The sequence below is a fragment of the Dendroctonus ponderosae genome, unplaced genomic scaffold, assembly GCF_020466585.1.
Source record: "Dendroctonus ponderosae isolate FM_Combo_2020 unplaced genomic scaffold, Dpon_F_20191213v2 Dpon_F_20191213_1, whole genome shotgun sequence".
Classification (NCBI taxonomy): domain Eukaryota; kingdom Metazoa; phylum Arthropoda; class Insecta; order Coleoptera; family Curculionidae; genus Dendroctonus; species Dendroctonus ponderosae.
In genome coordinates, this window is record NW_026017110.1 from 13,948,195 (window position 1) to 13,961,787 (window position 13,593).

Consider the following 13,593-nt stretch of genomic DNA (forward strand, 5'->3'; position numbering starts at 1 on the left):
AGTGATATTTATTATGATTCCATGACGACGTGAAATTATCGCTGTAAGTTTTTTTGAAAATTATCGAATTACCGTTTATTAATACCTTTTTTGCCCTATGGCATTGCTATGGATGAGTGAAATAATCCTTCGGAGTTTGTGGAATTTATTTTCAAACATCCTGTAGAAAGTTATATATTATTTTGATTCACGGAGTAAATTGTAAATCATGGATAATCATGGTAAAGATCGTGTTTAACATGTCCGTTCTTGTTAGGGTAAACGAAGCAGATCTTGACCAAACACATTTGTTATACATAGTTATTTAAGTATCAAAATATAATAACAAATAATAAAGAAAATGCATTTGTATCTAAAATGATCAGATATCTTCAGTCAGTCATAAAATAGTAATCAAAAAAGCCAAATTGAAAATTTTGTAAAATTCGTTTTATCCGGTAGTAACGCGCATCTACCATTCGATGAAAATTATGTTTTTAAGGCCCATTTTCATCAGAAACAAGCGAAACGCAGTTTGACGAAACTAAGTTTATTTAAACGCCGAAATTAAACGCGTTTAACGACGGACCGTTTTCACCAGCGTTTCGGTACGTTTCAAAAACTGCGTTTATTGAAACGCATTTTAAGAAACTGGAAACACTGGCATCGTTGCAATAGTGAGAAATATTACGATTCTCATCGCAAAATCATCTTATCAAGGAACCATTTGGGTCTATGACGTCAATAACCCGTTATCAAACCCAAACTTTCTGCTCGAACTAACTGTAAAATTTTAAAGTTTGCTTTGTTTATGCACGGTTTGTGCATTCGTGTATGGCTTATGACTGGTATACACGTGTTTATTAGATTTTATATTTGAAAAATTACTTAAACAAGTAGAAAATGAAGTTCTGCGGACGCCCATTCAGCTCCTTATAAAATTCATTGAATAAACAAGGCAAGCGGAGGAGTCAGGAAGCATTTTACTGGGTAAACATCTTCGCTGGAATCTCACAAAACCCAGAACGAGGAGCTCACCCTATGTGCAATTGGATGTGATGTAGTTGTGTTGAAACCCTTAAAATCTCTAGCAGAAATTTGCATGCATTCTGTGACATAAAACCTCAAATCACCGAGAAGTTGGCTTATCGGCGACACAATTACAGACAGGACAGACAAAGTACATAAGTAACATTAAAATATTCATAGACTTCTTCGAAAATTAAGTTATAAACTGGCCTACGTGCCATTTCTATTTTATTATTTTTTTGTCGACCGACAACAACAATTCTTTAGACAGTGAGGTTAGATCAAGTCTTTAAACGGCGTTTAAAGCTATAAACGCCCAAAATCGGCCAGTTCGTTTCTTTAAACGCGTTTAAGCACAAACTGAGTTTAAGGTTCTGGTGAAATCCGTTTCGCGCGTCAAACTGAGTTTCAGACGTTAAACTGGTTTAAGATCGCTCGATGAAAATGGGCCTAAGATTAACTTTAGTGTTTTTACAATAATGTTTGTTTCCCGGTTTCTTTATCATTGCCCTTTTTGTACTTAGACAACCTTTGTATCCATCATCGCTCAAATAAATATATGATGATCATAAAATTTGCGGAAAATAACAATGGAAAATAGGAAATGTTTATTATTAGTTGTACGAAAAAGACTTACTCTTATTAAAAAGTTCTGCACGTTTTAATACCTAAAATACATCTAAATGACTGAATAAATGTGATCAGACATCGAAATTTTCACTCGTATACGAGGTTTGTCGGAAAATATTAATTTTGATTTTTTCCATAAAATTGGATGTAATTTTATATTTAAACATAGTTTTTATTCGAAGTTCGGATACACTTTTCTTGATAGCAATTTTCGATATTGTCATAAATAAAAGTATTTTATTCTAGAGCAGAACATTTTACTTAAATTGACCAGTGTATATTAAAAGTTTTCCATTTTTAGTCACATTTTGTAATTACGTATATCAGTAGAGAATATGTTTTTTCTTCGTGTACTATGAAAAAAAAAAGTGTTAAGACTACTAAAAAATATGGGATTAGTTTTAGTTAAAAAGTAATGTAGAAGACTTTTGACTCGGTTAAAATAATTACGAAATCAGTAGGAATTCAAACATCGATGTCCTGAAAGCCGACAAAGGTAATTCCAAAGTCATCATGAACTCTAACTAACTAATTTCATCCACATATGCAAAACTTACTTCAATTTGATCAAATTAAATTAAGGTTGATATTTTTCTTTATACACTTATAGCACGTAGGAAAATGGCCCAAGATCAATTAAAATTGTGGTTGTTATTTCAAGAGAGCCCTAAGTTGTAAAGAAACAAGCACATATATTGACTACGATTCAACATAAATCATACACAGATACCACAACATGACAACATACAACTGTCCATATAAAACCTAACGTTTCAACAATTCCGCAAAACAAGGAAAAAATTTAATCAATCGATTGAGAAAGGTGTTGACGAATCCGTAGAAATGTTAATTGAAAATACTTATCCATTTAGTAACATGTCGTTAATTGTTTTTGCTAACATGTGTAGACGTGATTGCAGTTAATTAGCTAGAAAACTGGGAAACCTTGAAATTGATGCTAATAAATCAGTCGTGCAGGAAAAGTGAATACATGAGCTTTTAAATAAAATCTTTTGAGTATTCTTTGAAACGGCTTTATTCACATTCAGTAGAAAATTCCAATTGAAAAATAAGTCGACCTACTATGAAAGTACTACAGGTTTATAATTCCCACCTCTTCTAGGGTCACAGTTGCAGTCACATTGAGTACCTGCCGCATTATAAATTAGGAAACAGGGCCGTATTATACAACAATAAAATTTACATGTTCTTTTAAATATACATCATCACTCAAAAACACATCTATCAAACTTTTATTTCTCAAGGAAACATTTGCTTTTTATTTTCGATGTGTCAAACCAGTTTCGCCAACAGGATCAAAATTGTAACACAATTAAATCGACAGTTTAACAAGTTCCAAAGATTATGAGAAATAATATGACGTATGAGTTGCGGTCTTGTATGAAGAGGTTAGAAAATAATATACAATTTCATCTTGTTAGAGATGAAGCGTATTCACTAAGGCGTATTCACTAAGGCCGGCTGTAGCAACACCAGTTCAGAAATGAATAATGCATTAAAAGTATAAACATATCCATACTTGTCTAAAACAAATTCGGAATTATATCGCATACTAAAAGAAAATATATTATTTGTTCGCATGGGAATTCCAAATTGCCATAATTGATTTATTTATTTTCCATACGACGAATATGCAAGGTATTTCAATTTTTGTAATATCATCCGACGTTTCAAAGAATGCTTTTGAATACGCATGAAATGGAAAATGACCCAACCTCGAGTAGAACTATTGCTAATGAATCATAATCAACAGAGGGGAGACAAGGGTATTATCAATTAAAACATATTAGAATCGACACACATTTTACTGGCCTTGGTTATCTAGTAAATAAGAAAGTGTTACAAACGCGCATGTTGTAAAATTTCATAATTGGCAAGATTACCGATGAGAGCTTTATACATTGCAATTTGCAAATTTGCATAGCGTATTTCGTTAAGTACCTATACATCTATTAGATTCTCTAGATCTCAAGAAGCAGAAAGGTTTTTTTTATATAACTTATATTATTTGGTTTCTTTGAAATATTTTGCTGTACGTCTTGAAACTTTTTGGCACATATACAGGGAGTCCAAAGTTAACCTGAGATACTTTATGGTTAGTCGGTGCCTACTAATTTCGGTTTGTTAATAATCAAGACTATGTTCTGAAAAGTGCACTTCGTCTACAAGTGTGTATTTTTTATTTCCTTAAAATCGTTAAAATAAGATATATTCATGGTGGGTATCCGATGATTAATGAACGTAGGGGCAAATAGTTTTGAAAAATTTGCTAGGTAGCGGTAGAAGTTGTTCCAAAATGTTATTAGATGATAAATTTGGATAATTTGTTCCTAACTGAGGCACACGATAAAAGGCGACGTGTAGAATGGGTCGTTAAAGTCTCTTTAATTATACAGGGTGATTTAAAATTGGCGTCATTCCTTTTAAGGGGTGATAGAGGCTCCCTTGGGGAGTACCAGAAAAATATTGAAATTTTCTTTTTTGAAAATTTCTAGAAGATATTAACAGTTGAAGATCGAATTTCAACTTTGTTATTAAGAATTATTTTGAAAAAATCCCACGTTGGATTGGCAGCCTATTGGAATACTTAAGCATTCAAAAAGAAAAATTACGAACTTTCCTTCAAATTACGAAAATTTTTGATATCGAAAAAGTTCTCTTCTACAATTTTTTGATGAAAAGGCACAGCGGCAATGATGTTTTTCGCCATTAACAGATAGTTACAGGTGGATAGCCCTTGTCAATAATAACAATAATTTGTCAAACTGTGACTTACTTTGAATTTCCTTTCACGAATGTGCGGATATGCGCTTTAAAGTTTTAGAGTTTTAAATAATTACGAAGCAACAGGTATTTGCGCAATGTTAATTAGGCAGATTACCTTGAAAAACATTGCTGCCGTATTTCTGATATAGTTTTTTGCAAATTTCTCAGTTTTTATTAACAATTCATTTCTTTTACAATTTTTTCTGTACTCCTATAACAACGTCAGACAACACCCCCAGAGGAATGACGCCAATTTTGAATCACCCTGTATATACTTAATTGTTTCTTGTTGCATTTTACGAAAGGTAAATGCTTTAGTTTTTTATCGTTTTTTATAAAATTAACTTGGGAATATCTAATTTTGCCTTTTAAAGCTTGGAAAATAAACAAAATGTGAGATATAATAGAATGCTAATGAAGAAAATCATAACAGCTCAGCTATTACTTAAATTGCTTAGCGAATATAACCCGAACTAACCAGCCTTTATAGCTTTCTCTGTACATAACGTATAATGTATTTTATTTGATATTAAAATTAAGGAATAATCCATCAATTATCTTTTTCTAATTATCTCACACTAATTTTAAATCTTGCATTTCGAAACATTTCAAACAAATAACATTCATTTCAATACGTCCCTGCAGAAAAATTCCGCTGTGCCATAATCAAAGGCATGCATTTCATTTCTGAGCCAGCGTTGTCGAACTCACTATTTTAAAGTGGAATCTCATACTAATGATTACTGCACATGTATAGGCAATTCTAGATATGTGACCAACATTTGTGCATAGGTCAGATAGGCCCCATTTCACGCATAGCGTTCAAAACCTTTACATATACATAAATTGTGCATTCATTTTTTCGTTGAAAATTGTAGATAATAATGATTTGAGGTGGAAAGAAGAAGTAAATAATACGTTTATTGCATGATGAATTTAATACAATATGCTCCATATGTTTTCAATCGGATTGATGGTTTTCGTATTACTGACCAAAAATATGTAATTTGAGTAAAATGCACGGTTTAACCATCCTGAAAGTTGATAGGGAGTTTATTTAAAAAATATAGTGAACGAAGAAGATAATGTTAAGCAGAGTTCAAACTCGAATGGCCTGCAATATCCCCTTTGAAGATATTCAAGAAGGCTGATAACATATCAAACACTCTGTACATACTAAATTATAATGATTTTGTGTATAACTGCATGATCTTTTTTGTGGACTCCAAGCCACAAAATTACAAAAGCCACCAATTTTTATGTCTCATATTGACTGTAGTACAAAAGTGGTCCGTTTAAGTTTTTTATTTTGCAAATTTGTCCTCGATCTAGAATTTAACTAGCGCAGATCACAGTTTTCTGTTTTTGCAATGTACATAAATATTTTTGAAAGTGTTCAGGCTTTTACAGCCATGATTATTTATAGTGTTATCCATCAACTTACTTGTTCAGGGTTCAAGGATATAATGCATTTTTGTTTTATACTTTTATACCATTCACGGAAAATGTATACAGGGTGGTTGTTAGCAAATGGAGCACAGGTAACAGGGCACATGATGCTAACGCTTATTGGATAAAAAAGCAATAAATATTCCGCAAATGTAGTTAATTATTCATTAAACCAGTCGAATTTTCAACTTTCTTTGGCATCAAGGATTTCAAAAAATCTTGTTAGAACATACGTTTTTTCTGCACAATCTTGTGTTAGAAACCGATTTGTGATGACCTGTAGACAACAAAATATAAGACAGATATGGCACTATTTTTTTAACGGTTAGCTTTAAAGTAACTGTTTATAACCAAAAGATCTTATATTATATATAGGTGAGGTGAGAGAAAATCTACACGAGGTATATGGTGACCATCATAGATTATCTAGTCATAGTCTAACTAACTAACCATACGAATGGTCACTTTATCAGATTTTTTCTTGTAGACTTGGCAACGTAGCAAAGTAAAACCGTTGCAGTTTCCGTGAAGCTACAAGTGTCCGAAAATTTAATTTTGACATTTTCCGATGTTTACGGTGAATTTTAAATTAGAAAGTGTTCCTTTCACCACTACATCTACAATAGGCAAGCGAAAAATTGTTCACGTGGAGTGTGAAGTGTTGTGAAAATAGCGTTAATTTTCTAAGGCAAAGTTTTGTCAATAATCAGCCTGTATCTACTAGTTTCGGTATTGTAGTTGGGTATTTTGTATTAGCCATGTAAAGTGGACCTGGTTTTCGTACCAGAATGTGTTAATAACTCGTTCGGGGACAGTGCTAATCCATAAAACATGGAATTATTGCTGATTAGTCGGACATAACCTCAAATTCAATGCTAAAGATAAAGGTTTTTAGATTGAGTCACGGTGCTACGCCTACATTTTGACTGGTACCTACAACCGTTAAGAATTGCTACATTTTTCTGGCTTAGTAAAGGTATGCCTGCTAGATCAGATTTGCATCAGGAAATGCTAGAAAGTACCTACGTACTAAGTATAAACAATTGTCATTTGTAAGTTATCTGTAAAGGGTCAAGCAATTTCATTATATTCCTTATAAAGGTCTTAAAATATGTTTAATTAAATTACTCTTTCAAAACATGGTACATCTTGCAGCTATTCTCATCTCGAGAAAAAAATGCTGATGTACTTAGTAAGTACCTACCTTACTACTACTTTATATCTATACCCAATAAATAAAATAATAATAAAAACGAAGTAGGTGAGCATCTAGTTTAACTGAATCATGTTTCTATTTATCGAAATACAGAAAAAGCGAGAAGAGGCATTTATGTACTGAAGTACTACATGTGCTTGTGTACCTAAAGTAAATTACATATTTGCTCCATCTTTATATACTGGCATTTGTTGAGGCAATTTCAAATTGAGGCAAATGGGAATTATTAATTTGTCATTGCTGATAAATGGTTCATGCTTTTATCTAATAAACAATTTCATTTTCACTTGGGACCTATTAAGTATGTCGAAGTCCAAATTGTTTGCCTACTTTAAATAGGTGCACTTAGCTATATTTTAAATTAAACTGCTTGGCAAAATTAACCTTACAGAAACAAATTTGTTTTTACTTTGAAACTAGATAAATTCTGATTACATCGAGTTATTTGATTTTTGTTTGAGGCTTTACTTTTCTTTGTGTCCCTGGTGGTTAATGAAACCTTGTACACTTACTTTTTATTTTATGTCGATTAACTTTTTTGATAAGTTTTAGCTTCAACAAAACCTAGAGTTTTGCAAAAATCGATTCAAGAGAACACATGTTATCACTGCAATACCAAAAAGCTGATTTTTCAGAGATCACCCTGTAAATAAAGTGGATCCGAAATCCGTTTTGAGATCTATATTAGGTAATGTTTTTTGGATATCAATCCTACAGGGATTGATATCCAAAAAAGCGCTCTTCTGTTCAACTGGGAGCATGCTGAAATTTTGCATTGTTGCATCCTATCTTGTAGGAAATTTATCTGACAAAAACACGGACCTCCAGGAAAATAACGGGACTATATGTATAACACTTCCAAAAGAAATCAAATCGCTCGAAACACTGAGAATTTGTCCAGTTCAAAAATTTGGGAACATTTGGTACACGTTTATTTTTTTGAACAGTTTAAGTATATCTAATTGCATTATTGTATATAATAAATCACTTCCAAGTTTATTAATCTTGCAGTTAATTCGCGATTTAGGTAGGTAGGTACCTAACTCAATTATAGAAAAATATTTTTTATTAATTTCTCGCAGTTAAGTACTAATTTAATTACTTAATTCAAATAAATTTTGAAAAATTTTCTTAAAATAAATTGATCTATAATTAAAATGCATCTCAAATCTACGAATTAGTTAAAATACTAGTTTTTAACTTCCTAGTAATGTAGTAAAAAATAAATAAATTGATAAATAACATTAGAACATGTTAAATTTGAAGAAAGAACTATATTAAACAGAAAAGTTGTAGATTAAAGTCTAGTTTATTTTAAAATATGTCTTGAGAACCTTGCTCAAATTTAACTTGCAGATTAATTAAAAGATAATTAATTCTACCTTTAAGAGACTGAAGAGTGACTGGTTCGAAAGAATCGGAAGTCATGTTGAGCAATTATAAATTTGAGATTATTAGATAATTAATTTCCGAAGCTTTTACTCATTTTTCCTTCCGATCTGATCGTGCGAGTCGAATCATAGACTCGCAAAATAATTGAGTCCAAGTTCAGAAGTTGCTGTTATTGTGCTTATTGTGTATATTATTAATTCTATATTTTCTTAAATATTATATCTGTTAACGAGATGTTATTTTTCGTTAAAATAATGCTTGATTAAAGGTTGCCAGATTGAAAGTCTTCATAAGTATATATTTCATATTTTTATTATTTGCCTAAGTATATATTTTTCCGCAAATAAAAGTTTTTTTTTATTTCTGCTATATCTAAAGGGTTTATTTAAATGGGAAATATTTAACTAATTAAAAAATTAGTTTGGTCTGTATATTTGACCATACAATAATACAATTAAATAAACTTAAATTAAACTAAACTTTAATACCTCCAACTGTCTGTTTTAACATTTTTACTTAAGTACATTTTTTATAATTGCGAATCCAAAGGCAGAAGCCAAAACTCAATAAATAGTAACTCAAAACAAAACTTTTATATTCAATGGGGGTAGAATTTAATTTAGAATTCGAATATGCATTACGAACTAAGTACATAAATTCTATTAAAAAAAAAAAGTTTGGTCTGCTACTTGAATCTGAATTTTCTATACCAACAAATATTGTACGTTAAATAAATTAGATTTTATTAAAGTTACAAAATTTGAATTCAACAATTAAAAGATTATAATAAAAGGTTGGCCAAAATTCAAAATATCTACTTTTCAACTGTTTTAGAAAGCGCCTTTCTCTAAGTTTCAAACATTTAGTTTTTGCCTGGATCCAGGCAAAAAATTGTATATATTGGTAAATACAATTTTAGTCCCATGAACAAAAATCACTCTTATTTAAACACCACTTCAATCAGGCACAAAGTAAAAATTAATTTGAATTTTATTTAACTTTTTCATTCTACATACCCATACAAAATGATAATTGCTGAACAATACCAAATAGTTTCCCATTTTAAAGAGATAATTTAATTTACCGTTCAGCCGGCTTTACCACAATCGGAATTTTAAATTTTCGTAATATTCATCTTTGGGTGGAAGCAAATCCACTCGCCGTGTTAGAAATAGGTCATCAACATGTGGTTTATGCATAGCGCTGTTTCCCTATATTTTATCTCACTAGACGTGGTACCATTGGATACGGGTGCTTTTTTATCCAGTGTGAAATTTGTCTCTTCAAGAAACCAAGCAAGAGTAAAGTAATGCTACCACTGCGATTAATAGTGTGGAAAAAATATTCCAAATTTATTGATCAAAGTTTTGAAAAGAATCTAACATGATTGTAACGTGATGATTGGTGTGTAACTAATTAATAAGCCAATTGTTTTATTAAATAAGTGTTCGAACTCATACCAGCATCACACCCTATATGAGTTGATTAAGAATTCAGAACTAAGATACATAGATTTTGACTTAAACGGTAAGACATGTACCCATTTATCAGCAATGCAATTAATGATCCTTAAAAGAAGCTATACATATTTGGTAGACAGGTGAATCAGAGCTGTGTATTTCTCTTGTAATTCAGTTCTATTGTAATCGATCATCGGTTATATTTAATGTGTGTAATGTACATATATTCAATGATAGCTACAACATTGATTCAGATACTTTGCGAAGTGATTGAAGTGTAGTTCTACATTTCCTGTAAACTATGGGTGAATCGTCAAATCACTGTAACAAAAGCACATCAGCATTTATATCGAATGGTATAAAAAGTAATATAAATATACTTATAGAGATAATTTCAGTATTCATCGTACATTACGTCATTCAGTATACATTCGTTACATAAATAAATTAAAACAAATTTGTTCATTCACAAAAGTTTAACTCCGAATTCGTGTTTCTCGCAGCTATTCTGATCTACTCCTACACCGTTGATTTGTTCATTGTTTATTTTGCTTTCGTTTTTTTTCGGTTTCTGTTGTATTTGATATATCTATATATATATAGAAATATATATGTTGTATTATATATATTTCTGATGATTATGACTGCTCCACTTCGGATTGGTATAGCAAAAAGTTATTTACTGTTCTTTTACACTTTTTAAAAACTGATGCTGATTTCTTAAAATAATCTTTGGTATTGTAAACATCAAGAGAATAGAATAATATTTTCAGTTATACATTGATAATTAATTCAAAAGCAATTAAAATGATTCTAGATCAAGTACACAGCTCTGTCTCATATCTTGATTTATTAAAAATATAAAATTATTGGGATTGATTATTTTTTGAAGCAGGGCAATTACTGCATACTTACTACAAAATTTTAAAATTAAATGAACTGTGAACGGAAAATTCAAGAACTACCAAGTTTTTCAAGATGACGACAAGAAGAAAAAAGAGTAAACAGGAAAAGGAAGGATTTATGAAGAAAGTATCATCCTTATTTAATTTAGACACTGTGAGTATTAATTTTTATTTGATATTTCGGTATGGGATAATACTTGGAATGAACGGTTGATTTCCACACTTAATGTAACATACATATATACTATTTTCCAATTTATGCAATAAATGTGTAACTTTCTTAAAAAGACTAATACATAGGTTTGTTTAGCTTTTTATATTTTATCTACCTACCTCCCTACTTTAAAATCATACTCAACATTTTAGCTACAATTAAGTTAGGTAAATTGTCTCATAAACAGCTCTTCCATTATTTATGACTCATTTATTATTTGTTTAAAAAATACATTGTGCAAGCTTGTGTTCAACAAAGTCATTAATTCCGAGACATTACAGTTAAGAAGGTAATTTGTTGGTGGTGGTTAAATGGTTGGTTAAAATTATCGAATTTAATTTCCAAAAATTATTGCAATATGGCATTTGTCGAATCATACGTATTGCACGTAAGACACAGTGGCGTACGGTGAAATTTTAAACAAATTCATTTACTTATTTTATTTTTTTTTATTTAAAAAGTCGAATAAATAACAAGAAATTTCGACATTAACATTTCTCTCTCGACATGACACATCTTTTTTCTTTAACATCCAATATCCGTCCGATTTAACTTTATTCTACTCTTTACTTTTTTGTATGTATCGTTGGACAGATAATTTTTTTCTAGTTAATATGATGTGTAACTCTGTGGGGGCCTCTTGAAATTTGATAGTGATAGTAGTTTTTATCTAAATTGGCAATGGCTTGAATTGTGGGGGAGCCCGGTTTAATAAAATTATTTGACAGTAGGAGTGGATTTTTTGTGGGTTTCGATGTTAGTCTCCATTTGTAAAACCATGTTGTTGTGTTTGTCAGTGCTTGAAGCTTGTCTACGCCCCTATTTAGTGTGGTTTTGCCATGTGCGACCAGTGCAGTGTCGTCTGCATATTGTAGTATATATTCTGATTTGTCTACATGCTCCTTGTCTTGTAGTAAGTTGACATATTTTTGTATCTTGCGTAATTCTTCAATTTTTAAAATATTTAACGTGGTCCGTTTTGAAATGTAGCCTTGTATATTAATCACAATAAACGGGGAAAAAAGCTACTTAGTCATAATACAGTACAGTACTTAGTAGTAATACACAATATACATATGCAAAAAAGTTATTGTTGTCATTATATTTGTGTACAAGTAATGTAACAGTTTATGTATTAGGAAAAAGTAAATTCGTTTTTATTTGCCTTTTAGTTTCATCAGCTACATTTGATCTTTTTCGCATAGGGATACAGAGATTTATCTAATATTAATTAAAAACAGTTTGTTTTTAGTAATAAAAAAGCCATGCAATATTAAATAAATAAAATGTCTCATTATTTATATAAGTTTTTTATATTAAACATATATTAGTCAACTGCATACTAACCATTTTACATACATTTACCTACATATGATTTAATTGGAAATTTCTGGAATAACTGACGACTCTCGATACGTACGATACACACAATTTTCGACCCGCAATTCGGAACTTCACGTCTCCTCTAGTAACGAATAGTTACATTGAATTTTGATTCATTTTAAATTCTCATTATTGTATAGAATTAGAATGTAGACAGAAGGAAAATCACGAGTAAGTATTCTTAAGATTACCAAATGCCCTGAGTTGTGCGCGTTCAGCGGACAGACCAACATTAATCGAGAGATTAACATTAGTGCTGCTGTAATAGCACGGTTAATTAAAAAATAAGTACAAACACTTTTACTCACTGAAATCGCAATTTCCGCCCCAGCATTTATCTCAATACTTCTTTTGAAACAACTCCTGAGCACGGTCGTTACACATTAAATTGCAATAAGAACTTTAGACAATGTTTGAATTTCTTCGATTTCTTTCCATTTCGTCAGATTTATCATAACATTCGCTTTCATGATATTCCGACAGGAAAATGTTCAATTCGAAACGCATCAGAACACGTTAATCGTAAATTTTCATAACAATTATGATTCGCCGGATTCAGCTGAACGGGGTAACGTCCATATTGTTTCTTGTTCGAATTGTTATAATTATGTTTGTGTATTGGAAATCATATTAAGTTGGTTCATTTGTAGGGAGTGCATTAAATACACTTTCAGGCCCAGCTGCAAATGTTCAAATTAGTTTACGCGTTGGCGATTGGTAAAATTGGTTGGTAATTTATATATTATTCCTTTTGAAAATTCGATTTCGTATCTTTCAGTCAATCAGTCTGATAATTTACCAGCTGTAGATTATACAGGGTTGCTCATTAGTGCGTCAAAGTGCGATATCTCAGTAAATATGAACTTTACAAGAAAATACGTCCTACGAAAGTTTTTCATGTTTAAAAGGTCCACATTTTAAAATTACTTTCCAATAACGGGGTGTATCATAAACGTGTGGTAGTTACCAACTTTGGTTTTTTAAATGGAACCGCCCCTTTTTTCATTCATTTTCAGATTTGTCGTCAAAATTTAAGTTAAGTTTGTGTCAAACGTTTTACCTGAAAAATTTACGATTTCCGAGTTATTCGTAAAAATGTGAAAGTTTTGACAGCTACTGGGTTCCACAGAAATCGATGCTGTACACTAC

At 31.0% G+C, this 13,593-nt stretch overlaps 1 protein-coding gene across 17 annotated transcripts in view; it reads left to right on the forward strand.

The window, feature by feature from the left end:
• Window positions 1-13,593, forward strand: part of LOC109533899 (disks large 1 tumor suppressor protein) — a 476,297-nt gene that overhangs the window by 380,587 nt on the left and 82,117 nt on the right. For 2 of the 17 annotated variants that reach the window (XM_048670196.1, XM_048670201.1), the window contains exons 1-2: window positions 6,376-6,850; window positions 10,835-11,001. The exons of 11 other annotated variants lie outside the window; for them this stretch is intronic. In XM_048670196.1, the coding sequence (XP_048526153.1) occupies window positions 10,921-11,001 (81 nt within the window). In that variant the 5' untranslated portion in view covers window positions 6,376-6,850; window positions 10,835-10,920. Of the gene's footprint in view, window positions 1-6,375; window positions 6,851-10,834; window positions 11,002-11,824; window positions 11,975-13,593 lie in introns of those variants that run through there. 4 more of the 17 variants (XM_048670197.1, XM_048670199.1, XM_048670200.1 and 1 more) reach the window with 4 other exon arrangements.